Source organism: Numida meleagris, chromosome 23, assembly GCF_002078875.1.
Source record: "Numida meleagris isolate 19003 breed g44 Domestic line chromosome 23, NumMel1.0, whole genome shotgun sequence".
NCBI classification, from domain to species: Eukaryota; Metazoa; Chordata; class Aves; order Galliformes; family Numididae; genus Numida; species Numida meleagris.
The window spans coordinates 2626538-2651216 of NC_034431.1; the positions used below are offsets into that span (position 1 = coordinate 2626538).

General features: G+C 51.2%; 1 protein-coding gene across 1 annotated transcript in view; it reads left to right on the plus strand.

The window, feature by feature from the left end:
• The window catches only part of JAM3 (junctional adhesion molecule 3), a gene marked incomplete at its 5' end in the record, with an annotated part of 27644 nt that continues 3015 nt past the window's right edge, over nucleotides 51-24679 (plus strand). The window contains 8 exon segments of the mRNA XM_021375980.1: nucleotides 51-75; nucleotides 19790-19855; nucleotides 20753-20866; nucleotides 21567-21719; nucleotides 21889-22091; nucleotides 22544-22643; nucleotides 23221-23350; nucleotides 24092-24146. Coding sequence (XP_021231655.1) covers nucleotides 51-75; nucleotides 19790-19855; nucleotides 20753-20866; nucleotides 21567-21719; nucleotides 21889-22091; nucleotides 22544-22643; nucleotides 23221-23350; nucleotides 24092-24146 — 846 coding nt within the window.

Consider the following 24679-nt stretch of genomic DNA (forward strand, 5'->3'; position numbering starts at 1 on the left):
GCTGCGGCGGCCGGCTTACAATGCCCCTGCCCCTACCTGTGTCAGAAGAGCTGCTCTTGCTCCTGCCCCTGTTCGGTGAGTGCCGGGCACCGGGGGTCGGCCCGGAGATCCCCGAAAGGTCCTCGGGGCCCGGGGGGATGCGGCGCGGCTGAGCGGCGGGGGGAGGGGATGCGGTGCCGCGGCGGTGGGCCGGGAACCGGGATGCGCTGCTCCGATCCCGGGGAGGGAAGGGATGCGCTGCCCTGATCGCCATCCCGGGTGGGAATGGAGTGCGCTGCCCTGATCCCGGGGAACGAGGGGGATGCTCTGCCCCGATCCCAGAAAGGGAAGGGGATGTTCTGCCCCGATCCTGGGGAACGAGGGGGATGCGCTGCTCTGATCGGGGTCCCAGCGAAGTGAGGATGCTCTGCCCCTGTCCCGTCCCGGGGTGAGCGGTGGTGGGAAGGATGCGCTGCCTCCGCCCCAAACCCGAGCCCAAGGGGCGCTGAGTTGCGGGATGGGACCCGGAGCTGCGGGCAGGGGGTGAGAGGGGGAAGGCAGCGAGGAGCGGGTCCAGGGCTGAGGGTGCCAGGAATGTGCAGCCTCGGCAGGCGGGCAGGGCGGACACTAGTCCCTATTCAAGCCCAGGCACAGGCGCCTATTGTTCCGGGGGCCCGCATGAATGTTTGCAGTTTTAATTGCAAAAACATTTGCTAATTCCGCTCAGGAATGAATTTGGGCTCATTTGTTGTCTGGCTATTAATAGCGGGGGGACGAGGAGGGGGGGACAGCAGCCGGTGGGCTCCCATTGCCCCCCCCCCCCCCCCTTCCAGGCAGGAGGCAGAAGGAGAAGGGATGGAGCGGGGTCAGAGTGCCAATCAGCAACTGGCTTGGAAAGTTCAGCCACTGAAATACACGGGGCTGTGCACACAAATAACTGCTTCGGGTCAGCTCGAGACTGAAGTGTATTGGAATGTTTCAACCAGTTTATCTAAGGACAAAGGAATTCTTCAGTTCCAAATGATTTTCAGACGTTGGGGCTTTGAATAAAGTTAAGATTTGGGCTCTGTTCCCCCCAAAAAAATTAAGAGAAGGGGTGAGAAGATGTGGGCATTCCACTGGAGCACCCACTGGGATGAGACCTGCGCTTGGGGCTCTGTTCCCTTTGCTGTGGTTTGGGGCTGAACTGTGAGTACCTGGAGCATCACAGTCATCCAGGTCCCAACTTTGGATTCGGGTGTTCCATTTGAGTGAGAAAAATGGCAGATTTCACCCAGCTTCTCCTGCAGTTGGGCTGCAGGGTGCTGCCTCTCCTCCCTCTGTGCAGGAGCAGCGCTCGAGAGTCCCGTGGAATGTGGCCTAAAAGATAGCAATCTGGCAATGGGCTGCAGATATTTGTGTGTTTCTTTTGACAGACAGTAGCTGTTAAACGCAGGCAAACCCCACTGCTTTCACACCTCCAGCTGGGAGCATTTACCTGGCAGGTAACAGGGTTTGCTCCCCATTAAACCCCATTAAACGCAGTGGGTTCTGCAGTGCCTCATCCTGCAACGACTTCCAGCTCTCTTCCCATTTGGAGACGTAAGCCTGGAGGAGTGGAAGGAACAAGGCTGGGGATAGAAATACTTGCTGCACTGCCCTTGTGTTAGTGAACCGGGGGGGGGGCATCCCACATTAAAGGTGTACTGAAGCCTGCAGGGTTGGTGCTGGAGGGTCCCATAGGGCTGGGTTTGATGCCAGCCAACTGGCTTTCCAGAAGGCAGAGAAGGAAGGCAACAAGGCCAGTGCTGTAGGAACTCAATGTGCTTCTGTGACTACAGGGCAGGGATGCCCTCCTCTGTGCTTTACTATCCAGAATGGACCCTACTCTTGGTCATGGCCTCGAAACGTTGCCACAGAACAGAAGGCAGTGAAGCATGGAGTGCGCAGTGCGTACCCCGCTCCAGGCACTGAAAGCATCTAAAGATTCTGCACATGAGGGAAATGCCATGGCTGTAATTATACTAGCGGAAATTATCGGCGTCAGTGGTGGAAAGCGGAGCTTGTAGCTGGCATCAGTGGTACGCCTTGCCTCCATGCCTCTGTTGCAAGCTTTCCCGGGGAAATCACCATTTGGATTTGGAGGGTTTCACATGTTGGACTGAGGGCAGAGCTGTGGATCCCTTCCCAAAATTCTCAAGCATTTCCTGATGAAAATAAAACACGTTGCTTATTTACACTCCTCAGTGGGGAGACAGCACGAGTCCCTGGCACGCTGCAGTGTGAAAGCTCAGCGTACTCCGGTCTCCCTTTGATTTAATCCTGAAGTTTGGTTAGCATGTTGGATTTCGCAAAGGCCCTTTCTAAACCTACCAAATAGAAGTCCTCACTTCCCTTTTTTTTTTTTTTTTTAATATATATACGAAGTCCATCTGTCCCAGCCACCAACAACTGTTCCGAGTCAGCTGTCAGCGCCAGGAATCGCTTGGTGCAAACCCTGCTGGCTCCGCTGCAGCTCCGGCGTTGTTCCTTGCTGATGGGAACTATTTGCAGCCTTGCTTTCTTTTCACCGGGCAGTGAGGAAGGAGGACAAATTGCTCGGAGAGCCGTGCCAAAATCGGATGCTTAAGAACATCTTCCAAAAAATTCCTAGGGAGGGCTTGGTGCTCCTATTCAGGCATCACCACCGCAGAGCTGTTGGATCGCATCAGCTTTACAGCTGTTGACCAAGAACGTGACACCGGCGCATTCCTTTTTGCTCTGAATGCTTTTGGGAATTAGTTGGTTATTGAAGCATGAGTAGATCCAGAGAGTAAAATGTGGGGTTTTTGGGAGGAGAAGGAGCTGAGGACGGAGATGCTGCCCCGATGGTGAACTTTGCTTCCTTACTGACCTGTTTATTTTCCTTTAAGAGTTGAATTCCGGGTCTCCCCGCCCGCCGCATTGTTTTTCACTTCTCCATCCCCACGCTGAGGGCTTGCACCAGGAGCACAGGTCGTGCTGCCAGACCTCACCTAAACAAGTAAATGCAGTGGGATGAGCTGCGTCCAGCTTCACCAATACGGGCAATGCCGTGGGTGGCCCTGCTCTGCGTCTCCTGCTGCTTTGCCCCCATCTTTTGCCAGCTCCCCGCTCGCTCTCGCTTTCCCCACAGCTCCCGTGAGTGATGATTTAAGTTTCTCTTGCAGGTTGTGGTCACCATGTTATCGCTCTTTGCAGTGCTGCCCCGTGCAGCAGAGCTGGCCTCCTGTTGTGCACTTAGAGCTAGGAATGCTCCATGCTTGATTGCATCAAGCCCTGATGAGCCGAGGAGCTCTGTCACTCCTTACTGGGCATACTGGGAGCAGTGGGAGGGAGTCAGCAAAATTTTTGCAGGAGCCCAAGCCCCAAAAAAACAGACCAACGTGCCCCTCCGCTGCTCTGTGCAGAAAGCTGGTGGCCTGCTTTGAAACCGGCGTGTGTATTAAAAAAGAGATGAATTCGCGATATGAAATTAATTAGGATAATTGCACGCTCAATCTGGCTTCGCTATCAGGCGGCATATGAGTCGCACCACCTTCTATCAGTCGATGAGGGCTGTGTTTGCTTGTCTCCTCCCCGTAGTAGCAGCAGCATCGTGCTGTTAGAAGCACAGCTCAGAATGACAGCTCTGAGCATCGCCCCACGCAGCAGCCATGAAACCCACTCCTCGCTCAGTCAGTCAGGCCACGGCCTAAGAACCACTTAATGGCGTTAATTGAGCTAATGAGCGCTCTGGATGCAGTCTTCGTTTTCGCCCAAGGGGTTGGATTGCTGCGTGGGTATGGCTCTGCCAACAGCTGGGGGCAGAGGAAAGAGATGCTGGGTTTGAGGCCTCATACTCCCACGCTGAAAACGCACGTTGTCAGTGTCAGGACAGAATGGATTTAAACAAGCAAAGAAAGAAAAGTAAATCCGGGCTTCGTTTTGGCTGGGCAGCCCAGGTCTGCGTTTCTTTATCACCCTTCAGAGTGCCACCCCCCTAACCCCCCAGTATTAACCCGAGGTGAGAGGGCTGCCTGCAGAACCCGATGCTCTGCAGAGACTTGCAGCAACGCGGCACAGCTCTGGGGGTGGCACAGCGAGGCCCCCCATGGACTTGGCCTGAATACTGGCCTCACGGGTGAGCACTCCTCCCCAGGTTCTGCTCCTCGTTCCGTACACACATTGCTCCAGCAGGCTTCCCTGGGGATCAGTGCTGGGCGAGGTGTGTGTGCAAGGCGTTTCCTGCCCCAGCGCGGCCGGCTGTGGGTCTGTTAGCACTCGAGCTCAGCAGTAGCTGCCTTTGATTGCCTTGCTGCGCCTCTCACTGTAAGAAGCCTTTGTGTGACTCCTCTGATGGGCTTCAGCTGTCCAGCGCACAGCTTGGAAGTTCAAACCAGGGAGACAGCTGCGTCATTGAGCTGGTGCCCAGTTCTCATTAGAGCAGCATCCCAAGGCAGGCCTTCCAAATTCTTGGAAAAAGCAGAGTGAGGGCTCGACAGGGTGTTCCTCGCAGTTCTGAAGCGTTGCCTCAAAGCTTCTCTGCTTTCTTGGGTGTCCAAGGAGATCGTGGTTGGTGTTGCGTGTTGCAAACCCGACAACTGGCAGGAAAAGAAACAAGGCAGCAGATGCAGGAGCAACTTTTTTTTTTTAAATAAGGGAGACCTGAGAAGAACAAAAAAGAAATAAATCAGCTGCCAGTAAAAATGGCATCGTGTAGTGGGTTATGTAGTGCCCCAATGCAGGACGGAGCGCAGGGCTTAACGCAGGCTGCTACAAGGGGAAATGAAGGTTTCAGAGCAGTAATAGATGAAGTAGATGAAATTAAATTCTGTTCAGATCATGCCCCGGCTTGGTTTTTTTTGTTGTTGTTGTTGTTTCATTTTTTCTTTTTTTAATCACAAATCCCAGGATTTCAGACTAAAGGCCAGGACACTTCCTAACCTGCTCCCATCGGTGTCCTTGATTGCTACAGCACACGCATAAGATCAGCAGGTTTGTAAGAGTCCTCTTGATTCACTTGGAAGCAGCTAGCTCCTTGGAGAAAGAGCCTGCAAACCGCAACGTGCCAGGGACTCGCCACGTCTTTGGCATCTGGCTGAAGGGTAACGCACTGGCAACGTTCAGCACTTCCAGGTTTTTGACCTCTCTATTAGAAATACATTTCGGTGGCCTAGGTAAGATTTACCGCTGAGCTGCAGAAATCCGCGGAAATCTCGGGGGATTTGTTGCCATTTCTTGGCTGTGCTTCTAACACCCTCGGCCTCTTAGAAAAATCCCCACCTTGGTAACCTCTGGGGCACGTCCCTGCTCGGTGGCCAGCAGCTTGCAGCTGGGCTTGGGTGCTCTGCTTCCGAGGGCAGAAGTGCAGTGCTTCCAAAGAGCCAGGTCTCTGATTTCGCACTGCTTCTGCTCCTGGGGCAGCCCGTCTTTGCTAGGTGTTGTATAAAGTAAACAGCACCTCACTCTACCAGATTACATCCCCATTCATTGGGCTGCATGGAAGATGAGGAGCATTCCTTGGAGTATCAGATGATAATGGCTGCGTGAACAACTCTTGAATCACAGCAGCAGACTGAATGGAGCGTCCAGAGGCAAAGCAGCTCTGCCACATACCCAGAGGATCCATTAAGGAGATTGCTGTCTGCTAATGGACTTCCTCCTGAGGTGCTTTGGCTGCTAACACTCTGTTGAATGGTTTCCGGGAGCTTCCCCAGTTAACGTCAGGAAAAGTGTTGCAGCATCCTCTGGTTCTTGCTGCTTCTGCAAAATAGCTTTTATCCCCCCAAAGGATCTTATCAGCACGCTTAAATCTTTGCTTTAATCTTTTTCTTCTGCATTGATCTCTGCGAAAGCTTGAAGATAAATATTTCTTTATAGTCATCGTGTTGTTTGGAGTTAATTATTTTTAGAGCCCGGAAGACATCTGTTCTGTGGCGAGGTCATCTGCATCCACGTTGCATCTTAGCAGAGGAAGTCTCAGCTCTGTGCAATGACTTGTTCTTCTGGACCAGCCCTGGGCTGTGGGAGTCCTCCACCTTTGGGAGAGGGGGTTGGTTTAGTTCAGGTGTCCAGAGACCAGCAGCCAAGTTAAGAGGAATAATACACAGCCCCTCATTAGGAGGAATGTTCTGCTGGCAGGAATGGACACACATGCCATGAAACAAGCTAGCTGCAACCACCATGGATCTCCTTGTTGATCTAGGAGCTCCTGCAGCAGAGGAGGTGGTGCTTTGTGTTCTCTTTTGGTCTTAGCTACTCTGCTGAGATTGTGTACAGTGCGTAGATGGGGCTGGTCTGATCTCTCAGGGAGCGAGGAGGCAATGGCTCATCTCCTTCCTTGTGTACCAGCCAGTAGCTATGAGTTGGCTGTGGCTTGGTCAGTGCTGGTGGAGTTGCCTTTGGGCTGCTGATCTGGAGATGAAAGCCAGAGTGCCTTGTAGTTGCCATGTGAATCTTACGTGCTCTCCCTCAAGCAGATCTGGCTATGTGAGTTGGTGAGCATCCTCACATATCTGGTGTTTTCCCTTCGTTTTGGCCAGTTTTCAGCTTCCCATAAAGAACAGGGCAGCGCAGAGCTCTGCCTCCAAGTCTGCCTTGCACATGCTGAAAGGGAGGTCAAACCAGGTACTAACTTCTCTCTTCTTCCCTCAGAAATCCTCTGATGGGCCTGGCCAAACAGCTGTCCTTGCCCACAGGCACTGCATGCTCTCCCACACAGGGCAAGATAAGCCCTTTGAAGTCTGCACTTTGGCTGGCAACAGCTTCTAAGGCACTCCCTCTTCCAGTTACCAACTGCATCTTCAGTGCTCCATGTCAACAGCTGAGCTGGTTGACACGGAGCCCATGTCAGCAGGGCTGGTAAGTCAGCAGCGCTGGGTCACCGGGGCGCAGCCAGGGGACAGAGGGAACTCCAGATTCCAGTTCATTCTGTGAGCAATGAGAGGGCCTGGGAGCTTCTCCCCAGCGCTGCAGCGAGGCGTGCTTGCTGCCCACCAGCAGCCTGCTGTCGGTCCACAATAGCGGTTGTTCTCCTCGCCAGGGCAGGATCGCGGCGTCGTGCTGCGGGCTCCTCCAGCCTCCTCTTTGTGCAGATATTTGGAACGGATTCTGTTTGGCAGCCTTGAGGGTTTGACTCAGCTGCTAAGCGCAGAGCAAAGCAAGCTGGACCCAGGTTTGCTGCGATAACCATTAGCTCTATGAAGAGGGGAGGTGAGGGTCAAATTCAGAGATGAGGCAGCAGGCTTATCCCTTATCTAGCTCTGTGGGAGAGGCACAGGGGACTTGTGCAGTGAGCTGGCCTCAGCTGTTAGAGCTGGAGCTGGGCTGCGTCCAGCCGTTCTGCCTGCATCGTGGAAGGGATCCCACCCCTTGGCTGTAGCACTGCGCAGTCTCGAGGAGAACGTGTTTTTGGAGCTTCTTGTGGTCTGGTGACAAACAAGTCTGGCTGCTTAAATATTTCCCAAGAGCTTTTTAATTCCTGGCTCATCCGCGGTCACTTTGGAGATGCACACATGCCATACGTCTCACGTCTGTCACTCAGCTTCACATTCTTGATGCGAAGTCTTTCTTTGCTACAAAGACTCCCCTTTTCTCCTCCCTTCCTGGTTTCCTTTTCATATCCTTCATTGAGAAGTACTATCTCCTTCAAAGAAATGCCAGGGAACCCATTTGCAGAATTTACAGCTGCTTCCCCAGGCTTGAGTATCCTCCTCTTTAGCAGCAAGCTGCTAAGCATGTTCTTAAGTGGGAAGATAAGTGGTGTTATGAACCTTTCATCTTCTGGCTCGGAGCAGGCTGGAGATGACTGATAACGGGATGACAGCAAGGAAGATGCATAGGCACCTTTGGATTAAATTCCTACTTTGCAAGGCAGTCTTTAAAGCACATTTCTGGTGGGAACACAGCCTGGTAAAATAAAGCTGGTCCCTCCTTTCCCAGCATATGTCTTTTCCTCATGTCTCCGAGGCAGATCCTTCCTCTGTGCCAGCAGAGCCCATGCAGGGAAGATGCAGAGTGAGCTCCACTTCGGATCCCTTCCTTCGTCTGGAGCTGACATGTGAGGGACTTGGCTTGAGGTGTCAGCTGGAAAACAAAGTCAAAAGCAATGGGACCTGGCAACTAGGGCCTAGCTGGCCCAAAGCGGCTGGTGATTTTAGATAATCTGCTTGACATTTTTTAAAAGGAAGCTGACCCAAAGGGGACGTGTTTGATGTCTTTTGAAATCGTGCTACTTCCAAGCATCTCAGAGTGGGTGTTCAGAAATGGAGGCTCCCCAGATCATTAGTCACTTTAAGACTGTCTGTACAGACACTGTTTTGGCTGGTGATTTTTTTGAAGCAGCATTTTTTTAATGGAATTGAGCTGTGCTTTAAACACAGAGATGCATCTGCAGTACGAGAGTAGCAGTCTTGCACAGGATGGGCAAAGATGCATTCCTCTGCACTGGGTCTGTTTTGGAGCACACATCAGCGAGAGCTTCACGTGGGTGAGAGTTTTTAGACCACTCTTTAACAGAGTGTGCATTCAAGTCCAGAATTCCTGCTTTAGTCCCTTGTCTGCTGGCTGAAACAGGTGGCAAGCACATGCCTGCAAGAATCTTTATTGGGGATGGTCTAAAAGGTCAGCTGCATGCAGCTCACATTCCAGCTGGGTCCCTGCATCTTCTCCCCTAGCTGGCCCTGGGCCATGCAGCCCAGAGGTTCCTCACTCTGGTACACGCTCTGCTTGCTGAAAGCAAACCACTTGAAAGCAGGATGGCTGTGGACCAAGCCTGTGCCAGCCTGCTGCATTTTTCTCCGAGGAAATAAGGAGTAGTGGTTAGGGCAGAATGTGTGAAAAGCTTAACAGCACCTCCAGGGCACGCACATTGCTGTAGCAGAGCTGCTGCTCATCCCACATCCACCAGAGGAGACAGCACCTGCACGAGCCCACAACCTGGTAGGGGATGCTGCTCCCAGGCAGTATGTGGCTGATGGCAGTGGTAGCCGCGCGGGTGGAATTTGGGAGCTGTGGGGCACACGAGGCCTGGGAATGCAGGTAAGAGCTGAGCTCGCTGAGTCAGGGTCCTGGCAGAGTTCTTGGCGTGGTTTGTAAGGGAGCGTGATCCAGAGGAGCCAAACCCTGCACTGCGGAGCCCACTTCCAGCTGCTGCCACTGAGGAGGTTTCAGAGGAGCCCCAGCTGGAGCCAGGCCGCTTCCAAGCGCCTCATCCTGTCTTTTCTGTTGCGTTAAGCAGAGATTTCCACTCCCAGCCCTGTGCACGCTCTGCTCATGATGGCAAGCCTTTCACAGAGCAGGCTGTGAACCTTCCCGTGGCAAATCCCCGTTTATCTGCCTGACAGCCTCCTGTCTGCTCTGCCTGGGGAGCCAGCACGCAGCTGAGCAGCGCTGGGGCTGTACCCTGGAGCTCCTGCATCACAGCCCAAAGTGTGAACAGAGGCCACAGCCCGGCCCTCCGATCAGCCCCCAGTGCCCCTGCACCTTGCTGTTACTCAGCACTTTTCACTGACAGGGAATTAAGTAGGATTTCTGGGTCATTGTGGGCCTGTCAGGAGGAATCTCTCCTTTAGACCTCATTAGCAAGGCTTTCTGCAACACCGGGCTTCAGAACAATTGCAGCCTGGTTCCCTAAACACCGACTAATGAGACAGAGCTGTTAGCAGCAGTTTGCTAAATAAAGGATGTTTCTGCCTGAGATAGAATAAAGCCAGACAGGATTCTCCTAGCTGTCTCTCACGCAGGAGGTATTTCAAAGGACCCATATTAAAATAATGAGCTAGATGTTGCTGATTTAGTGGCTGCGTAGGGCCCGTGCTCCATGGTAGCACCAGGTGCTTCCCCAGAGCACTGACTGCAGGTAACTTGTGCTCAGGGGACCTAAACACTGCTGCTCCTTTCACGCTGCTGTCCCCTTGGGTTCAAGGTCTCTCGAGCACTGACCTGAGCTGCTGTGACTTCGCCCCACTCTGGCTGCTGAGCAGAAGGACACAGGCACCGCCTGAGCCGTCATCACTTCTGTTGATGGTCCCGTAATGAGATGTTTCATCCCATCAATTCCTGCTCTCAGAAGAGCCAAGGTTAAAGAGGAGCTCTGAAGCACGATGGGATGGATCCGACTGCCTCTGGCTGCTGCAGGCGTGGGAGAGCCGGGGGCTATTACTTAGCCAGTTTGTAGGCTTGTTTGCAGTGGTGCTTTGATGTGGCAGCAGGATTTGATGGAAGGTAACTGGTGTCTAGACAGGTTATTCTCACTGTTGTTGTCTCTGAAGCAGCAACAGCGCCAAGCAGGCTGAACAGCTCCGGGGTGCAAGCAGCAGTGCTATCTCCAGCAAGGCAGAGCCGTGGCAATAGGAGGATCCAAGCCAGCTCAGTCCGACCTGTCAGACCTGCAGCAGGTGGAACTGCCCCTCTGTGCCCTGCACAGTGCCTGGGTCGGTGAATGGCAATTAGGTGAGCAGGGGGAAGAGGTGACCAGCGTGTTTCCAGGAGAGCTGGCATGGCAGAGAGCTGCAGGAGAGGTCCATTAACCAGTGCTCCGGGCAGCAAAGCTGGGAACCCAGGAGGAGAGTTGACCTCAGCCTCGTCTGGAGCGGGCTCGGGCTGCACGCAGCAGCAGAGCGCTGAGAAGACTCGGCGTGGTTAGCTGGATGCTGCCAGGAGTTAGTGCCCAGCGGAGCTGGCCTGGATGTCCAGTAACAACTGCAGCCAGTGGTTCAGCTTGCACTGGGAGAGAAGTGGCAGAGCATGATCTGGAGAGACTTGTCGCTGGCTGGCAAGCTGTGCTTTCAGCGCTGCCTTGGCTCCGATGTGCCATCTCCCCCAGGCTGTTTGGGAGGGGAAGCGGAGACTGCATTCAGATGCCCATTGTCTGTCCTCCAGCTGGGAGCGGAGCCAGGAGAGAGGTTCTGGCAGCATCTGATACGAGGGGCAGATGTTAGGGGAAACATACTCATCCATAAAATGCTGTTGCTGGGACTTTCAAGGGAGCCTCAAAGGTTAAGTGCCCGTGGTTTTGTACATGTACACGGAGGTCAAGAGAGAGGCCCTGGGCTCCTGGGATTCCTGCAGGGCTTGGAGAAACTTTCTGAAGGTTTTAGTTGGAAGGTCAAGCCCTCGTGCAGCATCTGCGGGCTGCCCAGGTGAATACTCTTCTCAGGCCCATTTGTTTAAGCATAGCTAGAGAGAAGGATGAAGTTACACGGTGCCAGATTTAATCTCTCGTGGGGCTTTCAGAGGTGTGTGGCTGCGTCAGTCTGCTGCCTTCTCTTGTAGCCAGCTGCTGCAAACATGAGCTGAAAGCTGAGTATTTCCTGACCCTGCCTGTCATTCCCTTCTCCCCTTGCCAAAGGAGGGCCCAGCCACAGGTTTCAAGCAGAGCTGGAAACTTGGCACTGAGGGAAGGAGCAGAAGAGAGCCCAGCTTGCTCTCCTCTGTCAGGGCTGGCTTCTGTGCTGCTGCGGGGAGGGCAAATATGTTCCCAATCTGTTTGCTTCACTGACATGACTCCAGGACACGCAGGCAACAGATCACTGACCAAGAAGGGGCCATTGTTAGAGGGACCTCCTTGACTGGGGCTCTGCTGTGACCGACTGCTGCTCTGCAGCGCTGGAATTCAGCCTCTCTGCCTTTCATTCACAGGGCTGAGAGCATTCAGTCACCCGGGCTCCCCCCAGCTGTAACTGCACATTAGCACAGACAAGCCAGGGTTCGTTCCTGCTGCATTCAATTTGTCCACCCGTGTGGCCTGGTCTGGCCTTTTGATTTATGTGCCCATCTCTGGCAGGCAGGTATTCAATCAAGCTGTAAATGAAAGAAATTACAGGCAGTGCTTCCCCGCCAAGTGTCCCAGACATTAATTGACGCATTGCTAATTGCACACGGGCGGACGCCCCGAGCTTGTGCTGCGCTGCGGGCTGAGCAGCCGGGCAATGGCCTGATGGACAGGTTAGTGCTTTGGCTGAGGAGGAACGAGGGGCCTGGGAGAAACAGAGGGGAGGAAGGGAGTTACCTCATCTGTTTCCAGCAGCCAAGGCAGGGTTGTCCTCTGAGAGGTATTTCCTTAAGCTTTATCCACTCCGATTTTAGTCGCAACTTTCATGAACAAAAGGCTTCCACTGTTTCCCTTGGAGGGGCTGGAAGGAATCCAGATAGATTTTAGCACCGAGAAGCAAATCTGGCCATTAGTGTCAGCTTAATCGTTTCTTTCTATCTCCTTCTTACCGTTCTCACCATTCATACTCTTCAATAAGAGCTTGAGGATGGTTACCAGCTCAGCCCACCCTCTTCTTCAGCTGCTTCTGGATTGCAGCCCCTTGCTGGGGTCTGTGAGAGCATTCACCCTGCTTGCCCCACGTGCATGGGGAAGGCTGGGACGTTCCTGGCAGCTTGGCACGCAAACCCCAAAGCCAGCAGAGTGGTGCTGAGCTGGGAGCAGCACGTGGCCAGAAGCAGCAAACCTTCCATTGCCAGGCTGCGCCTTGCTGGGACCAGGGCCCCTGACCAGCGCTCAGCTGGGAGCATTGGGCTGAGAAAATGCTCTGCTAAAAATAGCAGCAAGATATGCATGAGGAGAAAAACAAGTCAGGCTCTGGGAGAAGTTGGTTCTCGGATATGCGGCTCGTTCAGCTCCCCCAGGACAGGGAGTCTTTAACCTCTCCGTGCCGAGGTTCGTTTCCGCTCTATTAAACAAGCTCGGTCAGGAATCCAGACTGGGACATCCAGAACGACTCCCCCCCCACCCCCTTGTTCCTCTGACATCACACTGCTTTCCTCCTGCTCATTCAGGCCAGCATCCCCTAACCGTGCTCTCACTGTGCCTAGTCCCTCAGCTTTGTCTGTCAGTGACTTCGCACGGGCTGCCTTTCCATCCAGGACATGCCTTGCACACCTCCCCCTGCAGCCTATGCTGGCTGATGTTAACAAGGTAAGTCTCTTCAGATCTGCTTGCGTGGATCAGGGCTGCCCTCGCAGCAGCATTCCCAGCTCACGTGCCTTCAGGCCCACGCGTGGCTCACGCAGCTTTCTGCCCAGTGCCTTTTTCCCTTGTAAATCTGCATCCTTTGTTCTGACAGATTCGCTGCAGAGCTTCAGAGCTGCCTTGCAGAAGGCGTACGGCCCCTCCTCGCCAGCAGCAGTTCTGCAGACAGGCTGTGGGTAGCAAGGCCATAGGCAGATGTGTATGTTCCTGCAGACAGCTGCTGGCGGCGTTCACACGTACGTGTTTTGTGCAGCGCATCGCCTGCACAACTGCGTGGTAGACCCGAGCCTAGAATTATCCACAGGAAAAAAAAAAGAGGAAAAAGAAACTGTGAACTCGGGAAAAAAAAGTCTTTAAGAGGGGAGCTGCTTTCGGTCTTGACTTAAATGGTTTCTGTGTGCTTGCTCACGTCCTCTCCTGTTCCCTTCTCCAGCCCACTCCCCGCTCTGGCTCCGAGGACTGCTGATCTCTTCCCAACTCCCACTTTCCACAGGAAGATGACATTGTTGGTTTCTGATAAGCAGAACGCCAGATCTGTGTTCTGCTGGTCAAGCTATAGGCTGCAGGAGAACAGGGGATCAGGAGATTAGAGTCACAGACAGAGGAATAGAGGATTATAGGCTAAAACCCTGCGAGTCTCTGTATTGATGGTTGGGACGCAGCCAGACACTAAAGAGCATTGCAAAGCCTGGTGCTGATAGCATATCCGCTTAGTTCCTGTCTTTGCATTCCAGGCAGCTTTTGATATATGTGTCCTCATCAAAAGCCAGGGTCAGGCAGGTATGGAGCACCCCAGGTCCCAAAGTCAAATACCTGCTGAGACCGAGGCTGTGCGCTGGCTGGCATTCAGCCTGGAAAATGTCACTTTGGCTTATGAGATTCTCTGCAATGCTTGAGTCAAATTCCCACACGAGACCATTAAATTAAGAAAAAAAACTAAAGCCAAAATGGAACTTGTCCCTCTTCCTGTTACAGTTTCTTCTGTCTCCCTGCTCTTGGCCACAGCTCCCTGCTGTGCATCACTGACCTGACTCTACCCCAGAGACTAACATCTGCCTGCTGCAGTGGGAGCCTGGCCGGGAGGAAGGGAGAGGATGGGAGGGAGACCACTGCCTCTGGCTCTTATCGCTGTTATCATCTGGTTCCCTCCCACTTTGCACTAATTCAGTATCAGCATCTGCCACTTTGGGGAGGAAGGGGACTTGCTGAAGTGAGAAATAACGTAGGATGTGCCTGTATGGCAATTCTTGGGGCTGCCCAGGGAAACAATGGAAGGCAAGTGGGAATAGGCAGGAAGGGTTGGTTTCAAGTTTGCCCCGTGCAGATATCCCTACTTCCCTTCAGTGCTCACCATTTTTGTTCCCAGCCTTTAATTTTGCTGCTGTAAGGCATTCGTCCAGATCTCATACTCGTACATCCTCTGCACGCTGATATACTGTATTCCTTACTCATTTTCTTCCTCCAGTGAACTGGGACTGAATTGGAGGGGACTCTACATCTGGGAGGGCCAAAGTTTAACTGATGAATGTAAAACCCTTTAACAGATGAAAATGGTCATGGGGAAGCTCTGCCCATGGGAATCTCAGCAGACACTTGGGCACAGCCAGCTGGGATTTCTTTCCCCAGGTTGCCAGCCTGGTTCAGCGCTGCCTCTTCTAAAGCATCCTTGCTCTCTTAAGGAGAAGAGAGTGCAAGAACCTACCGGTACACTGAGTCCAAGCTCAACATGCCCAGCCAAGGGTTCACACTTATGCTAAGATGCTGAGTAAGCTTGAAGCCTACCTGTTCAGACAGCTCTGGCACGTGGCTCATGATGCCTCCTCCTGGCATGGGCCTCTGGATTTGCAAGACAGGTGGTGAGCAAATCTGATCGTGAGAACAGGCTGTCTCGCTGTGAAAGTGCAGATATGCAGGGCCTTGATATCTCACCTCTAAATGCGCTGTGCTGCCCTGAGCAGAACCACAACTGAAGATTGTGCAATTCTTCCCTCCAGAAGCCCTTGTCAGATGGACACTGGAGGCAGCGTGTCTGCAACTGCAACCCAGCGTGACGAAACCAGATCCTGGGAAACGATGAGAAAGCACCATGTGGTCTTCAGCAGGCAAATGCCTATGCCTCCTTCCCTGCATGGGAGAGAGGAGGAATGGTTATCTGCAGAAGGAGGCTGCTTTGTGGAGAAGCTTTTGTCTTAAGAGGGCTCTGTATCTGCTTGCTAGCAACTTGTTTCACAACTGAGTGTGGGTGCGTAGGCTGGCCGTAAACCAATGGCTTTGCTGTCTGATTAGGAGGTAGAACAGCAAATCCTCTTGTACAAGAGGGGGGAAAAAAAATTGTGTGCATGGTTTGGATGCCAATGGGCCTCGTCTGCAGCAAATACAGACAGGTCTTGAATGTGATGGCTTAAATTAAGCGATTTAAACAGGTTAAGATCTAAATGAACCATCGTTGAGAAAGGCAGTGAGACGCCTAAAAGTGTTTATGAGGATCAGCAGCGTGCCTCATTCCCACTGAAACTCAGTAAGGACGAGCTACACCATTTATTCCCTGCGTACATATTTACGGACCCTTTATAAATTCAGTCTTATATATGCCACAAGTACATTGAAGTCCCGTAAGCTGTTACTACAGCCCCAGCCAAGGGATGGACAGAACATAAAACCTCAGAGCTTAGCAGAGCCAGAGCGGGTTGGGCATTATTTGGTGTCTCATTCCTATAACACACCCCATCACCCATCCTGCCCCACCTTGGCTGCACCGGCACGGGTTGCATTGTGGAAAAGGAGTGAGATGCACCGGGGACAGAGAGGAGGAAGAAGAGCCTGGATCCCGAAGAGAAAAAGGGATGGACGTTTTGTGGTGCAGAAGGTCGGATGTTTCTTCAGTTTTCTCCCATTTCCTCGAAGCGAGCAGTGCGCAGAGCCTAGCCTCCCTCTTCCCTCTCTTATCCAGCCCAGCACAGCGCTGTGGGCTTCCTTTGCTGTCCCTCTGGGGGTTTCTCACAAATAGAACAGCTATTTCCCTTCCTACGCAGCACATCCAACGCAGGGATGGTGCTGGGGCTGGCTGGGCTGCCCTGCCAGCACAGCTCGTCTCACGCCTGCTGTCCCCATCACCTCTGCAATGTGTCCTTGTCACCGTTCCCTTCGCTCCATCTCTCGGTGCTGGCACAAAGGCGCTGACACGCAGAGCGTGGGGCTGATGGCTTTCTAACACCTAACAATCTCTCTCTCACCCTCGTGGCATTCCTGCTGCACAAAGTAACCATCCAGAAAGCAGAGATGCCTAACAAGGCGTGCGGCTTATTGCAGCATTCCCACATGGCTTAGCTGCGTTTTGAATTGCAAATGGAGCGACGGCGTTTGGCTGATGGACACCTCAAGAAAGGCGTATTTTTGTTACTTCAGTGGGTGGGGGGTTTAAATACAGCTGCATGTTTTTGTACTGCTTGTGCCTAGCAGTGCATTAGCTAAAATTACCGTATCAGATAACTGCACTGTTGGCACAGGACTCCGCTATGCTGCAGCACAGACTCTTGGCAGCAACTTAGTATTTTTCTGGTCATCCTTTTGATGTTGTCCATAACACGTAAGGAATATTTAACCTCCTCTTCAAATTTCTGCCTTGAATTTTTAAGCAGACAAGAGGTCCGGGTGGAAGGAGACAGAAGGTCAGGCTTTGCATTAAGCCCCGTGCAGAGACAGGAGATTTAATACAGCCTAGTTGTCTACAAAGCTGCTAGTTTATTTCTTCTGTAGGTTCAGCGCAGCGTTTTGAAGTGATTCAGATACCATGAGTCACAGCAACAAGCATGGGCTGGCTCTCTTTAGCTAAAAGAAGCGCCATAAGAACATGCTATAGACTTTGCTGCCTTGTCCTGGATTCTATTTGGAGAACTGATGGCATTTGGGATTCAACCATATGTCTGGCTGAGCCCGCGGTACATACAGATCTGGTGGGTGCCTCTGTTGTGGCACGCACGCTGCTCTGGGAAGGAGTGCATGCCTATGCACAGCTCTCCTGCACAGCCTGGGTGCTGAGGCCTTTGAAGTGGGATTTACGTAACGTAGAGCTTTCGCTGCTTATTTGCACTGGGCCCGACGATGCCTAAAGGAACATCTTTGGAACAAACTTCTTCAGGGTGACAGTTGCCACTGATGAGGATGACGCAACGCAAAGCAAAGCAAAGCACGAGCGCAGCCACCAAAGAGACAGCGCCTGCCAGCAGCAGAGCAATGTGACACGGTGCAGATGCCGCCCTGCTCCTGCAGCAGAGTGCTAGCAGCTGGGAAGCACTGCCTCCATTAGATTGCTCCAGCCCCGCAGAGACCAGTGCAAAAGGGACACCTCCAAGTGATGCTGAGAAGAGCTGTAAAGATGTTTTGCTCCTGCTTTACAATCTGTGCAGTCACTGGGGAGTTTTGTTTCATGCAGCTGTAGCCACCTCGTTATTTAGAGCATGCCTTTGCCACACACGGAAGAATAAATGTGGCTTAGCGGTGATTTAAGCAGCCGTATTGATCTCTGCCCACAGTCAATACGTGTAATAATGTGAGTCTCTTGCACAGTCTCCAAGGACTCGGCTTCTGCCTAAAATTTGCTGCCCTCCTGCTTTGTGCCGGAGGGATAGACTGAAAGCTTTTGTGTTTAACGGGTGGGAAAGGAAAGATCCTGCTGGGAATAACATCTGAGAATTGAGATGGGGCAGAGTCTGATGGAGTCCTCCTCTCACGGAAGAGTGAGTGCTCCTGGAGCACTGACTTCTTCAGAGTAACACGAGATTGTGGTGATGTTGTCTCCACTTTCAGTGGTGTTGTAGCTGTAGGAGAACAGAATAGACAGAATGGAATAGCTCAATTAGAAGGGACCTTCAGAGCCCAGAAGTACTTCACTCTGACTGTTACCATGCTATCTGCTTGGTGGGACACTTTTTTTAATCTGAAAAACGATCTCCTGTAAACAAGAGCAAGATAAAAAAAACAAATGGGAACATCAAGTTTCATTTAAGGAACTCCTGTCACATCCCTTTCCCTCTCATTTCTCCCCTGTGGGCCTAAACGTGGAAAGGGGAAGGGTGCCAAGGTCCTAAAAGCTGCTCTGCTGGGCCAGCTCGTAGTTTGCATCCCCACTGCCTTTTTGGTGAGTAACAGTTATTCCGTGCACAAAGGCAGCTCCTAAACCTTGCCCAAGCGTAGCTCTCCCTAGAAGCTTTTGGGGCCTAAAAGCTGAGAACCAAGGCACTGAACAAAGCATCTGAATTTAACAAACAAGGGATGGTAAGAGCTGGCAGGGAGCATTTCAGTAACGCGGGAAGGAGCATCACTCAGAGCACCTCTGGGGCATTGCTCACAGCAGTGCCCCCTGTTCCCATGTCTGATCTGCTCCTCCAAAGGCGCTTTGCCCTTGCATTGTCACTTATCCCCTTTGTCTGAAAGCTTTCCGGCCAACACGCAGGAATCCCCAGCTGTCTGTCGTGATGTTGAAGATCTCTTTTTTTCTTCTTTCAGCTGCCTTTTCTGCTTTCTATTCGGGTTTATTAGGACTTTTTTTTTTTTTTTTTTTTTTTTTTTTTTTGCACTTTTAGTGGGCAAACTGCCGATCACAATTCTTGTAACTGTAGCTTGAATTTTTTTTTTTTTTTTTTTTACTCTGAGAGAGTCTTCACCTTTAGATAACGTGTGCTTTCATGTCATTGAGGTGCTCGTTTCAATTGTCTTTACTGGGCTGATCAGATGCCCCGTGAAGTCAGCAGGTGGTGGTCGTACAATGCAGAAAGACATGGAAAGCAGAGTTTTCAAAAGAAAATAATATGCAAAAGGGGGGAAAAGACTGTACAAATGGGAAACATTTTGGAGTTCAGAGCAGAGGGACAGGAAAAGGAAATAGGCTGCTGTAATGCAATGGGAAGCACAACAAAGACAGCAGAGCAGCAAGGCCCTAGGCTGCAGCAAGGGAGGGTTTGCTCAAATGCAACAGCCATGGGCACAGAAAGAAAAGAAAGAAGCTGCTTACCTTCAGAAGGCCTCATGTAGGCAGGGATCTCCAGCAAAATCCCCTTGCCTCCACTGCCAACCCTTAAATGAGGTCTGGGAGGGGTGGATCCTGGCTCCACCCCTTCAGGTCACCCAGGTGCTTTGCATGCACCTGAGCTCCCCTGGGCTGGCCCTGCCTTCCCACCAGGTACTCAATCACTGCTTCAAGCTGTGACTTAGCTGTAGTGATTTCCACCACAGTTTCGGTATAAGGATGCAGTGTGGCACGACAGAGCTTTTGTCGTGGTATTGGTTGGGTTGGGACTGTACCCAAAGTGCTGAACTCCTCTGTTCTCTCCTGAATTGCCGTCCTTTCGCGGTTTTCTACCTTGCATTTTACAGTAGCACACAGAGTCTTAAAACACTTGAAGATACAGCCAGCATGTGTTAGAGAGCTGGCACGTTCTGTCTTCTAGGAACTGACCGAAGCCCTTCAGACTGGCCTGCTTCCCATCTCTTCCCCATCACTGGATTCGTTTGCAGAATAACACATTCATTCTCACGTTACCAGAATGAGAATTCCTTTGCCCTCTAAATAAGCGTGAAGCACAGGGAAGCGGCTTGTGCTGGCACTGGTTTTGTGCCATTATGCTAATCATCCTCTTTAATTGCTGCTTCCAACAATTACATTTTCCTGTATTTACACTGCAGCTCCTAAACAAACTTCATCGTGCTGGACTGGCATCGGTAGCACGGCACAGCTTCTATGTAGGGAAGTTAGCCCTTGAGCTGGGGTAGAGCTTTTCCCAGCAGGCGGTGTGCTTCTAGCCGGGTGACTTACGAGCTGTGCTATTTCTTATTCCCTTTTGTTTGTTTTTCCAGGCTGCAGGCTCTTGGCCGTGGAACTGACATCCAGCAACACCAAGCCCGTGGTGCAGGAATTCCAGAGTGAGTGCCATGGGCCTGCTGCACTGCCCTCTGCCTGGAGCTTTGCACCAGCCCAAGCCATTGAGAAAAGCTTTGCTTGTTGCTCGTGGTGTCTGGTTTTTTGGGTGAGGCAGGGCTGCTGAGAGCTTGTGGTTCAGCAGAGCGTTTAAGAAGATGTCTGTATCTCTCTCTGTTTTGCAAAGCACTTGATTGAAATAGTTTGCTGAAGTCCCCTGAAAGCCGTTGGCATTGCAAAGTGGCTGCCTAAGTGCTTTCTTGAACTGGATCCCAAATGGAGGAAAGGCCGTCGCCTTGCAATTAGTGAAAAAAACTGAAAGGGGGGTTTGGAAATTTGTCTTCTATCTTGGTCCTAAGACAGAGAAGCAGTGTGATACAGGGTGAGCCACCACTCAGCCCTGCTGCGATGCCGCCTTCTGTAGAGATGGAGATGGCAAAGCCTCCTTCAGCGGGGACTGGATGCCTTGAGCTTTTCCGTGGGCACCACGGTCCCCAGGACACTCAGGCGGACAATGTGTTGCCAGAACATGACCAGACACCACCCAGGGAGATTCTGCCGTCCTGACTCACATTGTATGCTCTGATTAGCAGCACGACAGCGCTGTGGGCTCACCCTGTCATAAGGTCTTGTTTGCCATACGTTAGAGCCTAGAGAGAACAGCGTGTTCGTTTCTCTCCATAGTTGATATCTGTACAGCTATTATTTTTGCTGGCCAAAGTCCATCTTCCCCAACAGCTCCTGGAACCCAGCAGTGTTTCTGTTTGTGAGGCACATGAAAGAGAAGGCTTTTGCTTTGTGGGCAGCATCTCCTAATAAAACAGTGTATGAGACGGCTTAAAGCAGAACAAAAATACAGCTGCTGCCCATTAATCTGTGTTCCCTTTATTTTCTCTTTCTAGGCGTTGAGCTGTCCTGCATTATTAAATCCACTGTAACACCAGACCCCAGAATCGAGTGGAAGAAAATCCGAGATGGCGAAACCTCTTATGTATTTTTTGACAATAAAATGCAGGGTATGAAAACTCATCGTCCTCATAAGACTTCCAAAGAGCCTCAGCAACAAATAGAACTGAGAACAGAAAAGTCTGTAAGAGGAAGGACCTCTAGCTGTCTCGCTTCTTTCTTCTGGAACTAGAGCTCAGCAGTCAAAGCGCAAAGTGGAAGGAGAGCAGAATGTTCTTTGCCCTCTGGCAAGTCATTGCTGGCAGCTCTCAGTAGGGAGCCCCTGAGCTGGAGAGAGATCCTGTGTAGGAGATGAGTATGAAAGTCAGTGCTGCAGTTTCCCTTCTCCAGAACTTGCTCCTTGCATGGTCATTGCATGTCTGGGCTCTCGGGACCAGACGCTGACCCCTGCAATCTTTCCATGTGAAATCCACCTGGAACTACTCCAAGATAGCGGTCACTTTAATGGGACCAACAGCCACATCCAGAGGAACCTCCCAAAAGATCTGAGGCTGATGTGGAAGTCCAATTTTGCCAATTTTGGAGATTTGGGGTGGTGCTTTCCAGTTCATTCTCTTACCTGCTTAGCAGCACTAGTTTCCTTTATGGTCACTGCAGAGAGGAAGGCTCTTAACTTTATAGAGCATCGAATTCCTTCCCGGCGGTTCTCTGGCCTCCAGAAAGGCTCCAGGGTCACCCACTTCATTCAGATGCTTGAAGTTAGTTTGTGTGACTGTCCTGACGTTTTTCTCTCCCTTTCCTCTGTACCAGGTGACTTTGCAACTCGGGCAGAAATTCTGAGCCGGACATCACTGGTGATTAAAAACACCACCCGCATGGACACGGCCACGTACCGCTGTGAAGTGGCAGCACCTTCTGATACCAAAACCATAGATGAGATAAATATCCAGCTCACAGTCCAAGGTATTGCTTCAGGTCCAGATAGCTTTGCAAGCGCTGCTAGAGTTGCTTAGAACCATCTGGAAATAGCTGGAGGTGCTGATGCCTTTGTAGCACAGCCACCTTACAAAGCGTGCCAAAGTCATTTTGTTACTCGGCAGCATCGTTCACGTGGCTTGTGTCTTTCCCACAGTGAAACCCGTGACCCCGAGATGCACGGTGCCCAAAGCTGTGCCTGTGGGTAAGACAGCCTCCCTCCACTGCCACGAGAATGAAGGTTACCCCAAATCTACGTACAGCTGGTATCGCAACAGCGAACCTTTATCACCAGACACGAAATCGAATGCCAGATTCCAGAATTCCTCCTACAGCTTAAATCCCACCACAGGCACTCTGGTAATGTCCTTGTGGATATAATCAAGGCTTGCGTCGCAGGGCAGGTTATTTTTAGAGTGGCTGGGAAAAGAAAAGAGTCATTGCATGGCTTTCTAGGAAGGGATAGTTGGAAGGTTTGCTGTTCTGGGATCTGAAGGGCTTTGGAAAGGGAAGATGAATGTGACAGAAGGTACTGCCCGAGCTGTTTGCTTTTGGTCCCTTGCATCTTTAGAAAGAGGGAAGGAGGGTGTCTCATGGCCCACCACTAAGCCTGGCAAATGGAGAATGGTGCAGTAAGAGCTGCTCCTTCATGCTGCTGTACTGCTAGCTCTCAGAGGCAGAGAATTCCCTCTCTGAAATAATATTTCCCTTGTGAATCCCCGCAGCAGCTCTGGCTCTGCTTTCTAACATGTGAAAAATAACCCTTACATGTTCAGCATCTTAAATAACCCTTCCCCTTCCCTCCTCCCCAGGTTTTTCATGCTGTGCACAAAGGTGACACGGGCCGGTACTCCTGCATTGCAACAAACGATGCTGGCTTTGCCAAGTGTGAGGAGCAGGAGATGGAAGTCTGTGAGTGGCTCTACGTAATTGTTGGCAATGTTAATTAATATTACACTGTAAATAAAGCACCATCACCATGGGGAAGGAAGGGGGGCATCTTAAGAGTCTTTCCAGCCCCAAACACAGCTGACTTGTCCAGGAAAGTATCAGGACCAGGTTTTTTGCATGGTATTTTCAAAGCCAAATAGCATTAAAGAAGAAAAACTTGCAATACCTCTGTATAACCCAGTCTCCAGAACCCAGAGAGGTTCCAAAAGTATTTTACTATCTAGAGGGATCCAAGGAAGAGCAGAGACAATCTTTAAGTACTAGCAACCAACAGATGATGTGATTGGACCTGGTACTCACAAGGCAATAGAGGAGGAAGGTTTGATAGTTTTGCCTCTTTTGTTAGGCCAGAAGAGAAGCTCTCCGTGCTGTCAAAAGAGTCTGAGTCCTTCCAGCGTGGAAATGAATAATTCATAATTCTTAGGAATTATTGCAGTTTGCATAGGACACATATAAAACGTCATTTGAGTGTTTGCAGAGCTAGAAGATCACTACTGCCTCAAGAAAATGGCTGGATTACGGTTTCTCTCTTTGTCAGATGACCTCAACATTGGTGGGATAATTGGTGGAGTCCTGGTGGTCCTAGCAGTGCTGGTGCTCATCACTCTCGGTATCTGCTGTGCCTACAGGAGGGGCTACTTTGCAAACAGTAAAGAGAGTGGGGAAAGGTAAGCTGGGATCCAGCATTCCTGTTCCTATTTTGGTGTACGTATTTCAGTGCTTGACTTGGATCTATTTCTTACTAGCTCCGTACCAAAGACTACAGTTCTCCAAGTATTCAGTTCCCCCCTGTAAGCACTACACCAAAGGTTTCAGGGAGACTGTTGGTATTGTTCCTTCTGTGCTCGCTACCAGGACCAGCCAGGGGAACGAGAGCTGTGTTTTAATATCCTCATATGAAGTAAGAGGGGACCAATGCAATTAAATAGCAGTAGGTGTATATCCAATAGGTCATGTGCTGCTGGCATACAGAGGTCTACAACTTAGCAAGCAGAGCTCGCTGCACAATTAGTTTATGGCATCAGGACGTGCATAGCAAATATATGCCACAGAGTAGGCTCTCTGCGGGAAATCTTGCTAGCTGTGACTCGGAACCTAAATTTGGGATGAAAAACAAGCCTCCTAGAACGCACGTTAGAACGTTAAAAACAACAGCATTAGCATTGAAGGTGGGAATTTCTCACGGATCAGAAGCGAGTCTTGATGTTCTTGCAGAATCTGTAGAAGAGATAATGTATGTAAAAAGCGAGATTCTCACCAGATAGATGTATTCCATGTTCAGTGTTGTGAGGTTTCTCTCTGCTTTCTTTTCACTGGACCGCTCCTCCTCGTTTTCTTCTTTCTCAGCACCCCCCCTCACATCCTGCGGTCTCCTTGTCCCAGAAATAAGATGTTTTCCTTTATTTCAGCTACAAGACTCCAGCAAAACCTGACGGTGTTAACTATATCCGGACAGATGATGAGGTAACAAATGATTTGCATTTAACATCTCTCTGCTTTGGAGAGGAAGAGGGTGGGCAGAGGACTACCAGATTTTTTTTTTTAGGGCCTACAGGCTTTCTAAGAGCAAACGCCACTGAGAAACAAGGATTTAGAACAGAGAGAAAACAGAAGGGTAAAGGCTGAGTCATTTTCTTAGAAATGATGAACAATTTAAGTTGCCTGAAGTGATTGATGCCAAGAGCTATAAAATGCAGCTCTGCTCTGTCTCGGTTCTCTTACGGCTTGACCCCCTTAGGATGAGTTTCATTGGATTAAGTGGGCAGGCCATGATGCTTTTACAAGAGAATTTGCATTTTGGGATTTGATTAGATCACTCGGCTTAAGATGAGAAAAAGCCTCTCCCTATCAGCAGAGATCCTGGAGAGGGAACGGGGAAGCGCTCTGCCATGCCTTAGCATGGGAGGAGGAGAGTGGGAGAGGGAGCACCCAACTGTGTGTGACTGGTGCCTCCCCCTCCTTACCTGCTGGCCGCAATGCTCAGTGGTCCCGCTGGG